This window comes from Oryctolagus cuniculus, chromosome 2 (assembly GCF_051225735.1).
Source record: "Oryctolagus cuniculus isolate XC-2025 breed Fujian yellow rabbit chromosome 2, ASM5122573v1, whole genome shotgun sequence".
In the NCBI taxonomy this organism is placed as follows: Eukaryota; Metazoa; Chordata; class Mammalia; order Lagomorpha; family Leporidae; genus Oryctolagus; species Oryctolagus cuniculus.
Window position 1 is genome coordinate 39,036,884 of NC_142868.1, and position 11,542 is coordinate 39,048,425.

Here is an 11,542-nt window from a genome sequence, read left to right on the forward strand (position 1 = left end):
ATCCCACTTGGCCCAGCTCTGGCTGTTGCCAGGAAACCAGCAGAGAGAGAGGATCTCTGCCTCTCAATCTGTCTGTCTGGGAGTCAGGGCATGCCAAGCCCTCCTCTGTCTGTCTCAAGCCACCTCTGAGTTCCTTCTGGGGTTCCTCATACCAACATCCTGTTCGAGAGAAACCCCAGGTGTCGTCAACACGGGGGTGACCTCCCCTTTCCTTGTCCCCCTTGTTTCCTCCCATTCCCAGTCCCAATTCTGCCTTTCCCAGCCCACCTGTCTCCAGGAGATCACTACAAACACTGCACCCAGAATCCACAGTCTGGCCTCAGCTGCCCACACACAGGGCAAACATGCTACTCTGCCCAGCGCCAGTCCTGTCCCTGAATGCACCCACAGTGCCAGAAGTCATCCTTGCTGGGGCTCCTTCTCCAAGAGCCCATCAGTGCCCTGACCACTCCCCCGTGCAACTAAGGGTCGCAGAGCAAGGGCACCCTCATTGGCTCTGCTTTTCAAGGGGTGGAGCCGCAGCTGCAAAATATAAACACAGCCGGAGTTGGGAGACCACGAGCTTTGGTTTCTCTTTGGGCAGTGGGGCCCTGTGCAAAGCAGGAAGCTAGAGCTGAGAAGCTGTCAATCACGTCACAGAGGGGAGACGGATACAAGGCAACAGCCATAAATCATCCACCGTGGCGAGAGGAATGCAAGGTAACAGCCGTTGATCGCGGTGGGGTGCGGAGTACGAGGTAACTGCGAGGGTGAGGGGCAGGGGCAGTCTGTGCTCTCTGCAGAGCCCATGCTGGCCAAGATGGGGCGTGCGCGCCGGGGGCGGGGGTGAGCAGCCTCCGTTGGCAACCGAGCATTTGAACATGGCCGATTCAATAAGAGTCATGGCTCCGTGTAGAGACGCAGGATCAAGCATCCGTGGCCAGCACCTCAGGGATGGTTGTGAGCTTGGTTCTAAGCCACAGTGATAGATTTCAGGCACGCTGGGTTCCATGAACCCTAAGGAGACAATTCATGTCACAATTTGCACCTGTTAATTGCTTTTTTATTGTATGTTTAGATTGTATTTGAAAGGCAGAGAGATAGAGACAGACACAGATAGACAGAGCTCCCATGGAATGGTTCATTCCTCCCCGAGATGCCCACAACAGCCCAGGAAGGGCCAGGCCCAAGCTGGGAGTTGAGACCTCAGTCCTGGTCTCCCACCCACTGAATGGCAGGTGCACAAGGACTTGAGCCATCACCTGGTGCCACCCATGGGCGCATTAACAGGGAGCTGCAGCCAGGGGCCAGGAGCTCCTTCCCGGTCTCCTGTGTGGCTACAGCAGTGCCCCAGTATTGCAACCATCACATGCTGCATCCCAGGTGTGCATTAGAAGGGAGCAGGAGCCAGGAGCACCATCCATGTCTCCCATGTGGATGCAACAGGTGCACAAGGCCCTGAGCCATCCCCAGGAGCTCCATCTGGGTCTTCCATATGGGTGCAGCAGGTGCAGAAGTACATGAGCAATCACTTGATGCTTCTCAAGTGCATCAGTAGGGAGCAGGATCTGAAGTGCAGCAGCAGGGACTTGAACTGGCACTTGGAGTCAGCAACAGGGACAAGATTCTTGTCATTGCTGCCATTGCTATCAGAGCAAAGAGGACACCCATGTGCAATAGTCATGTTTGCAAGAGATAATGAGGCTGACACACAGAGACAGACACACAGACAGGCACACATACACACACACAATACAATGCACCCATGTACATACATGCTCATATGCACATTAGTCCACCCATACATGTGCATGGTGCACACATATGTAGATGTACACATGTGCATCTGCCTCAGAGCCTTCCGTCCTGTAAGAAGCCACGTGTACTCAGCACAGCATTCTGGAGGAGCCCAGCATCCTCCCACCCTCATCCTCCCCACCCAGATGCTGCTGTCACTGCTGCTGCCAAACACCCCAGGTACCTGCTCTCCTGCGCTCACCATGACAGCCCTGTGGCTGACCTTGCTCCTCATGCCCACCTCCCATCTGCTTCAAATCCACCCAGGTAGGCATCAGTAGCTTTTAATGATCTTATTTTATTTATTGATGAGGCAAGAGAGAGACAGCAGATCTTCGATCCCCTGGTTCACTCTCCAAATGCCTGTAACAAACAGGGCTGGGCCAGGCTGAAGCCAGGAGCCAGGAGTTCCATTAGGGTCTCCCATGTGAATGCAGCAGGTGTACAAGGCCCTGAACCATTCCCAGAATCTCCAACTGGGTATCCCATGAGGCTGCAGCAGGTGCACAAGACCCTGAGCCATCTCCAGGAGGTCCATCCTGGTCTCCCATATGGGTTGCAGATGCTGAAGCACTTGTGCCATCACCTGCTGCCTTCTCAGGTGCATTAGCAGGGAACTGGATCAGAAGCAGAAGCAGGATGCAAACTAGCAGTGTGATGCTGGCATCACAAGGGGCAACTTAATCCCGTGTGCTGCGATGCTGGCTCCCAGCCATCAGGATTTTGATCCTGAGAGATTCATGTCATGGGCTTATCTGAAATTGCTTGAGCACTGGGATCTGTGCCTCTGCTTCACCCAGTGTGATCGTTCTGATGAGACTACATCTGATGTGTGTTCTGCTTCAGGTAGCTGGAAAAAAAAAAGCCCATAATGGCTCAAGCACTTATACACCTGCCACCCATGTATGAGACCCAGATGAGGCTGCTGAATCCAGCTTCCTGTTTTTGCCAGGGAGGCAGCAGGTGATTGCCCAAGTACTTGTGCACCTGTTGCACCCACATGGGGACCTGGATGGAGTTTTCAGCTAGGCTCAGCCCTAGTTGTTGAGGCCATCTGTGGAATGAGTCAGCAGATCAGATCCCTTCCTTCCTTCCTTCCTTCCTTCCTTCCTTCCTTCCTTCCTTCCTTCCTTCCTTCCTTTCTCCCTTGACAGGCAGAGTGGACACTGAGAGAGAGAGACAGAGAGAAAGGTCTTTCTTTTGCCATTGGTTCACCCTCCAATGACCGCCACAGCCGGCGCGCTGCAGCAGGGGCGCCGCGCTGATTCGAAGCTGGGAGCCAGGTGCTTCTCCTGGTCTCCCATGGGGTGCAGGGCCCAAGCACTTGGGCCATCCTCCACTGCACTCCTGCGGCACAGCAGAGAGCTGGCCTGGAAGAGGGGCAACCGGGACAGAATCCGGCGCCCCGACTGGGACTAGAACCCGGTGTGCAGGCTCCGCAGGCGGAGGATTAGCCTATTGAGCCGTGGCGCCGGCCTGTCCCCTTCTTTCTTTCTCTCGAGTCAGTTGATTTTCTTTAAAAAAAAAAAAAAAAAAAGAATATCGTCTCTCTCCTATAAACTTTTCAGACATGAGTCCACCCATCACGAACCTCAGGATGGAAGCAAAACCTGACAGGCTGACCTGGGACCTCCATGGAAATGCAACCAATATTAAATGCATCAAAGACTCCAAGCAAATCCTGAAGGTAAAACCATTGTCCTCTGTCTCAGTCTGAGGTTTGTCTCAGACCTGAGACACCAGGGAGCTGACAGCCTGAGTTCCTCTTTCCGGTCTCTGAGTTCATCCTGGAGAAGCAGAGAGGGAGAAATATATCTATATCTATATTTATATCCATATCTATATCCATATCCATATCTATCTATTTATCTATCTACCTATATAGATAGATAGATAGAGAGAGAGAGATAGAGATTGAATCTTCCATATTCTGGTTCACTTCCCAAATGGCTATAATGGCCGAGGTTGGGCCACAGGAAAACCAGGAGCCAGGAGCTCTATCTGGGTCTCCCACGTGGATTGCAGGGACCCGTGATCTTTAGCCATCTTCCTCTGGCTTTCACAGGCACATAAGCAGGGAACTGTATCGAAATGGAGCAGCCGGGATTCGAACTCTTGCTCTGACATGGGTTGTGGGCATGACAAGTGGCAGCTTCATACAGGACACCACACTGTCACCTGCCATGGATTTTTTTTAAAGTCGCAGTTCTCTACTGTGACCCTTAGATGGAGCTATTTCTACACACATGATTCTATGGTTTTTATAAAAAAACGTCAACATGCTTCACATCCATCCGAACACGTCCTGGAGAGGATCCCAGGTTCTCCTCCTGTCTTTCTTAGGCGGAGCAGGACAGGTACTGTGAGTACCACGCACTCTCCCTGTGCAAAGTCAGCAATTACACCGTGCGCGTTGGCAATCCGCCTTTCTCCACGTGGATCCTGTTCCCTGAGCCAGGTGACCAGAGATACTCCTTCCGCTTTTGGTGGGGGGTGGGGTGGGGGGTGGGGGGTGGTTCAGGGCTGGGCCAGGCTGCAGCCAAGAGCCAAGAGCTCCATCAGGGTCCCTTACGTGGGTGGCAGCAAGTGCACAAGTTCCTGGGCCAGCCCCAGGGACTCCCTCCGGGTCTCCTACCTGAGTGCACCAGAGACCGCTCTGGAAAGCAACGCGGGTTTGTCTTCTTTGCCACTGCAGACGGCGACTCTGAGGCCGCGGCCAAGAACCTGACTTGCTGGGTGCACGACATGACTGTGCTCACTTGTCGCTGGGCTGTGGGCAGGGCGGCCCCGCGCGGTGTCCAGTACCGGCTCTCCTGGAGAGTAGGGTAGGTGCGTCTGCTGTGTTCCTGGCCCGCCTGTGGCTTGGTTGGGAAGAGCCGCGGGCTCGCTCCCGACCTCCCTGTCCTGCGCACAGGAGCGGCAAGGACCTTGAGTGCCCGCGCTACCACGTAGACGAGCGCGGCGTGCGAGTCGGCTGCCGCTGGGATGATGTCTCCAGGTACCAGGGCGGGTTCCTGGTGCAGGTGCATGGCGCAAGCGCAGGAGCCCGTATCCCCTGCAAGGAAGACATGGTGGATTTCTTCCAGCAGGGTTAGTACTGACCGGGTGGGCCCTGCCCGCGCTTGCCCTTAGCACTGGGAGGTTCCTGCTCTGAGCAAGATGCCATGGGCCGCCAAGTTGGATAGAGGGTCAGGGGAGACGGAGGAGTAGGAAGAGGTGGAGGAGGAATGGAGGAAGAGTAGGAGGAGGACAGAGAAAGGGAGGAGCAGGTGGGGAGGGGGTAAAGAAGACGAAGAGGAAGGAGCACAAGATGAGGACGGGGGGGGGAGACAGGTGGGGAGGGGGTAAAGAAGACGAAGAGGAAGGAGCACAAGATGAGGACGGGAGGGGAGAAAGAAGAAAAGGAGGAGGAGGAGAGAGGGGGAGGAGGGGAAGAAGGGAGGTAGAGGAAAAGGAGGAGGAGAAGAGGAGGAGGAGGAAGGTAAAAGGGAGGAGCAAGCAGGGAGGAGGAAGAGGGGGGAGAAAGATGATCGGATAAGAAGGGAGAGAGGGAGGAGCAGGTGACTGCTGACCCTGGCCTCTGTCTTACTGCAGCCCCCAGTGTGCAAGAAGCAGATTTTTCCAGTCTCTGCGGAGACAATGTTTCTGTGTGTCTCCCACAGGGAAAACATATTCTCTATTTCTGTCCCCTGCCTGTAGAGAGATTGAGTCCGCCAAATGTCACCATAAGGTGCAATCTCACCCATGCTTTCCTGGAGTGGAAGAACGTGAGCCATTTCAACCGCAGAGTCCGTTACCAGCTGAGCATACAGAGGGTAAACACTTGGGGCAACTGGAGAAAGAAGAGAGCGACAGAGAGAGAGAGAGAGAGAGAGAATCTTCTATCTGCTGGTTGACTCCCCAAGTGTCTACAGCAGCCAGGGCTGGGACAGGCTGGACAGGCTGGAAACAGGATCCAGGAGTTCCATCCAGGTCTCCCACGTGGGTGCAGCTATCCCCAGGAACTCCATCCTTGTTGCCTGCGTGGGTACAGTAGTTACACAGGGACCTGAGGCATCCCCAGGAGCTCCATCCGAGTCTCCCACATGAGTGCAAGGGCCCAGGAACCTGGGCCATCCTCCACTGCCTTCCCAGTTGCATTAGCAGGGAGCTGGATTGGAAGCAGAGCAGCTGCGATTCAAAGTGGCAGACACTGGTTGCTGGAGTTTTAGGTGGCAACCTAACTCACTGTGCTACCATGCCAGCCCCATTAGTATTATATATCCAATGAGTCACACTTTTTCATTTTTTATATGTATTATTTACATATAATTGCTTATTGATAATCTTTATAACTGTGTGTTATATTTATTATACTCAAATATTAATTATTTCATTTGCTAAAAAGGCTCTTTTTCCCCAAAGGGTCAAGTTTTTTTGAGTTTATTGTTTTAGAGTGGGTAGTTTTTTTTTGTTTGTTTTCTAAGTGACTATGTCACCAACTTATTTCTCCCTTTCACTGATGGGAAGGAGCAGGTATTGCTGCAGTCAGAGGTAAAGTCCTAGTTCAGCTTCAGCTGGGACCCTCATGAAATGTGCTGCCTATGAAGCAGTCACCTACTGGCAGTCACTTTGTCAGTACTTATTGTCCCAGCTGGACCTTCTGCCCCACTCCCACCCCTTACCCAGACATTTTGGGGGGAGGTAGAAGGGGAAGGTTCCTTGGGGGAGTGGTTTCCTTCTACTCAAAAAGTTCTTTGGCTTTTTCTCTTGCAGGGCCAAGGAGCTCCTGTGGAGCAAATTGTGAGCACCCCTTAGCAGCTCAGATTGGAATTGTACAGGGTGGGCTTGTTAATATCATGGCTGAGCACTGCCCCCACCCTGCCCCGTGGGATAGACTCCACCCACCGACTGCCATCTCAACCAGCCACACATGGAGGGACGAGAAAAGAGATTCAATGATGCCCCCAAGATGAGAGACCCCACAAATTTGCTCCGTGCCTTTGCCCAGAAACCCCTTAGCCTGGGGCCGGTCACCTGGGATTCAGGGTGGGGCCAGTTTGGCAGACTGTGGCTGCATCCCTCAGAGAAGAGGGTGTACCAGTGGGTGGTTGCAGCCTGAGCGGGGCACCCTGTAGGTTCCAGCAGACATCTCACCCACACCAGTCCCAGCCAAGGTGTTCAGGCCAAAAGCACATGTGTTGGTGGACTAGATGGTCTTGGACCCTTTATGGGGCTTAGATCAGCATGCAGTGCCCCACCTGCCAATCTACTTGCCAATCACCATGCAAAAGAAGAGAAGTAGCTGTTGGGTCAGAGAGAGCCCTGAGCTGGCACAGGGAGTAGTGGCAAGGCCCCAAGCCCCTTTCTGAGCACTGAGTGCTGCCTGTGGATGCTGGCCTGGGCTTTCCCTGGGGGACATCTTATGCCAGGAGCTGGCATAGCCACAAGCTGTGCACATAAGAGATGTCCTGCTCCCTCTCATGACTCTGCGCCAAGTGCTTGGTGCCACTTTTGCTTCCTGGGGGTTTCAAGTGTGCCCTGGCTTTGCAGCCTCAGCCCTCTGCTCATGCTACATGCATTTGCAGTGGATCAGCCACGCCCCCTGCTGCAGAGCAACCTCAGTTCTGCTCACCAGTCCTGCAGCATCTGTTGGCAAATCCGGCCCCAGCCTGAGACCCTGGGCACCCTGGCCATACCCTTTGCCTACCTGTGGCCACACCCTCTCTCTACCCATTCTCCAGTTCCGAGACAACGTGAATTCGTTGGACCTCCTCCATCCAGGGACTTTCGTGGTGAGAATCAGAGCAGAGGCATACCTCGCAGGCATACGCAGTGACTGGAGCGCACCCCAGCGCTTTGGTGAGAGCCATGACCACCTGGTAGTTTCCTGGGAGTGGTGGGTGCCACTCCCAGAGCCACACACGTGCGTATCCCGCACTTGTCATCCACGGGTTCTCCTTGCTACTTCTTCGGCTTCCTAAGGCCTTGCTCCACGTGTGTCTCTCAGAGGGGACCCCTGAGCCCCAGAGCACACCCACGGTTGGCTCTCAGCCCACGGGTGTCACAGGTCTTGCTTGCTAGGCTCTCATGACTGACTGTTGGAGACATAGCCTGGCAGGTAGAGCTCAGGCATCTGGGCCCTGGAACTCTGTCTCCAGAGACATGCATCTGGGTATCCCCGGGAGGTGGGGAAGAGAGGTGGCCAAGCCAAGACATCCCCCCTTCCATTTCCCATTCAGTGTGCGACTCTGCAGGGGACACCTTGAGCCGTGTCTGGTGGGCAGCTCTGCTGATTGCCCTGGCGATGCTTCTGGCCCTGCTGTTCATGTTCCTGCTGTGCAGACGGTAAGAACCACCAGCCTGCTCCTCTGGATCTCCAGAGACTCTAAAGCGGATCTCAGAGAGAATGGGACGCCACGGGGCAGGAGGCAGGAAGCACCCGGTGAGGTCTGTGCTGCCTCCCCTCTGCCGCTCCACGAACTTCCCTGTCTCAGGGGCTATCATGCATGAGCGCGCCACATGGCTGCCGGCCTCGCTCAGTCCCTGGCATTTATCTCCTCCTGTCTCCTTCGAGGTTCTCGGTGGTGCAGAAAATCCTCCCTCCTGTGCCTAACGTGAAAGACCCCCTGTGGGACCTCGGGCAGAACTACAAGCTGGTATGAGCTGTGGCAGACACAGCTGGCTATGTCTGGGGGCTCTGCCCACTTCTGACTTCTGCTCCCCTGCCTCCCCGCCCCGCCTGACTTCCACTTATGCCTTGCTGACTTCCCCTTGCAGCCACTCCTGCCTTATGCTTCTGACCACTCCTAACTTCTGCTTCTGCTCACCTGCAGGTGGTCTGGGACATTGGCCAACCCAGCCCAGAGGACTGTCCTGTGGCCCAGGTACAGGTGCAGGAGACGGCTTGAAGCGCCTGCCCAAGGCCCGGCCCAGCTTGCCTCGCCTGGTTCCCCAGTTTCCCCTCAATAGTTGCAAGGAGCTGCCTTGGAAAGCTTGGTACTGTGTGCACTCCCTCAGTTAAGTGGTTTTTCTGCCTCTCGCTGGGTGGACGCAGCCCAATTACCCCCAGGAGTCCTCTTCCAGATCCTCTGTTAATGGAGCCCAGGTCTCTGCCTAACCTGGACACCACGCCTGCATCCCTTATGGGCGCCGTATTCTAGTCCCAGCTGCTCCTCTTCCAGTCCAGCTCTCTGCTGTGACCCGGGAATGCAGTGGAGGATGGCCCAAGTACTTGGGCTCCTGCACCCGCGTGGGAGACCAGGAGGAGGCACCTGGCTCCTGGCTTCGGATCGGTGCAGCGCCAGCCATGGAGGCCATTTGGGGAGTGAACAAACAGAAGGAAGACCTTTCTCTCTGTCTCTGTCTCTCACTATCTAACTCTACCTGTCAAATAAAAAAAAATTAAAAAAAGAAAATAACAAAGTCATCAAAATGCATGAATAAAAATAAGCATAAATAATATGGTATAAGTTACAGACTGTATTTTTGCTCCCTACTCCCCAATTCTTGTTGAAATCCTAATCTTATATTTGGGAGTCGATTAAATGTTGATGACAGAGCCAACATAGATGGGATTAGGGCCCTTAAAAAGGAGACTCTAGGAGCATACAATCAAGAGCTGATAACATGCAACCTGAAAGACACCTTTTACCAGAGTCTGACCCATGTTGGCATCCCAATCTTGGAACTTAAGTCTCCAGGTCTATAAGAAATAAACTTATTTTTTCGTAAGCCACCAAATGGTATTTTATTATGGCAGCCCAAGCAAAGATCAGAAACACTCTCTGTGGAGCTGTGACAGAAACAAAGTGCATACTGCCACACAAAACAACATTGGTGGGCCGGCGCCGTGCCTCAATAGGCTAATCCTCCGCCTGCAGCGCCAGCACACCGTGTTCTACTCCAGGTTGGGGCGCCAGATTCTGTCCCGGTTGCTCCTCTTCCTGTCCAGCTCTCTGCTATGGCTGGGCAGTGCTGTGGAGGATGGCCCAAGTTCTTGGGCCCTGCACCCCATGGGAGACCAGGAGAAGCACCTGGCTCCTGCCATCGGATCAGCGCAGTGCGCTGGCTGCAGCGCGCTGGCCGCAGCGGCCACTGGGGGGTGAACCAATGGCAAAGGAAGACCTTTCTCTCTGTCTCTCTCTCTCACTGTCCACTCTGTCTGTCCAAAAATAAAAATAAAAAAAAAAAACATTGGTGATTTTCAAAACTGTAGTTATGATAGGAAAAGAGACAGGCCCATAAGACTTTATTAGCATGATGCCATTTCTATGAAGCTCAGATATAAGCATAGCTCAACAACAATTTGCTTAGGAATGCCCATGTGAAAGAATATTTTATAGAAATCAAGACACCAATAGAGACAGAGTTCAGAGTGGTGGTGGCTCTGGTGGGAACAGACAAGAGGAAGATGGTGAAGTCTGACAGGATTATGGCCCTTGTGTTTGATGATGGTACCACATGCATTTGTTATCAATATTAGACTTCAGAATCTCAAAATTAATATATGCATTATTTTTCATTTATCAATTGTTGCATTGAAAGCATAAAGAAATATACAAGTTCTTCAAAATGTCTGGGGAGATGTAATTAAAGGTTATTTTGGTGCCAAAATTTTGAAGTCAGTGCATGTAAAGGGTCTTTATAAAATTGATGAGAAAATGTATACTATGCAAAAACTATGCAAGGATTGCAACAGGTTTTTTTGTTTGTTTGTTTTTCAATTTTCACTTAATTTTTTGAGAGACAGAGAAACAAATAGGCACACATATACATGCATAGACTCAAACACAGGGCTCCCATCTACAGGGTCACTCATTAAATGCTCACTGCAGCCTGTTTCCAGGGCTGAAGCTGGGAGCCAGGAAGGCAATCCAGGTGTGTTATATGAGTAGTGGGGCCCCAGCTACTTGGAAATGCAGCCTTCCAACATGTGTGTTAGCATGAAGTCAGTTAGAAGTAAACCAGCACTTGAACTCAGGTATTTCAATATGGGATTTTGGCATCACAGTCAGCATCTTAACTGGTAGACCAAATACCCTACCCTAATTTTGCTTTTATATTTTCAAATGTACCCGACACAGACATCATCCTTGATCTTTCTGAGTGGGCCTTGACTTTGACCTGCCTACCTGCACTTAGTCTCCCAACCCTATCTTAAAAAGTCAGTGTAGACAGAATCCTCTCCTCTATATCACATCAAATTCAAAATCCTTACTCATGATTTTTTGGTATTTTTACAGTTTATTATTATTATTATATTTGTTCACGAGACAGAAAGAGAGGAAGAGAGAGATGGAGAGCTCCCATGCACTGAATCATTCCTCAAATGCCTGCAACAGCTCTGACAGGGCTAAGTGGAAGCCAGGGGCCTGAAACTCAATTTAAGGTCTCCCATGTGGTTATCAGCAGCACTGTTACTTAACCAATGCTGCTGTGTGAATCTGTAGTCAGAAGCCAGAACTGAGAATTAATTCCAGGCACTCCAAATGGACTTGGGCATCTTGACTGCTAGGCTAAATACCTCCACAATCCAATTTTCAATTGCATTTTTCTTTCTTTTTTCCATTTCTCAAAGAAATTTTCTTTTGGTATAATGTATTAAGCCACCGCCTGCAATACCAGCATCACATATGGGCACCGGTTCAAGTCCTGGCTGCTCCACTTCAGATGCAGGTCCTTGCTAATGTGCCTGGAAAATCAGTGGAAGATGGCCCAAGTCCTTGGGCCCCTGCATCCAAACGAGACACCCCAATGAAGCTCCTGGCTCCAGGCTTTTGTCTGG

The 11,542-nt window shown here is 52.2% G+C and overlaps 1 protein-coding gene across 2 annotated transcripts; it reads left to right on the top strand.

Annotated features, from left to right (window-relative positions):
• The first annotated feature begins 560 nt into the window (after positions 1-560).
• Positions 561-9,223, top strand: IL3RA (interleukin 3 receptor subunit alpha). 2 transcript variants are annotated; one of them, XM_008248460.5, is made up of 12 exons: positions 561-699; positions 1,923-2,043; positions 3,345-3,463; positions 4,120-4,234; positions 4,472-4,601; positions 4,691-4,866; positions 5,476-5,591; positions 6,532-6,558; positions 7,500-7,617; positions 7,998-8,103; positions 8,333-8,414; positions 8,592-9,223. In XM_008248460.5, exons 2-12 carry the CDS (start codon positions 1,923-1,925, stop codon positions 8,664-8,666), a joined length of 1,185 nt encoding a protein of 394 aa, XP_008246682.1. In that variant the 5' UTR covers positions 561-699; the 3' UTR covers positions 8,667-9,223. The 2 variants fall into 2 exon arrangements, with proteins under 2 accessions (XP_008246682.1, XP_008246684.1); XM_008248462.5 differs by lacking the exon at positions 1,923-2,043.
• The last annotated feature ends 2,319 nt before the right edge of the window (positions 9,224-11,542 follow it).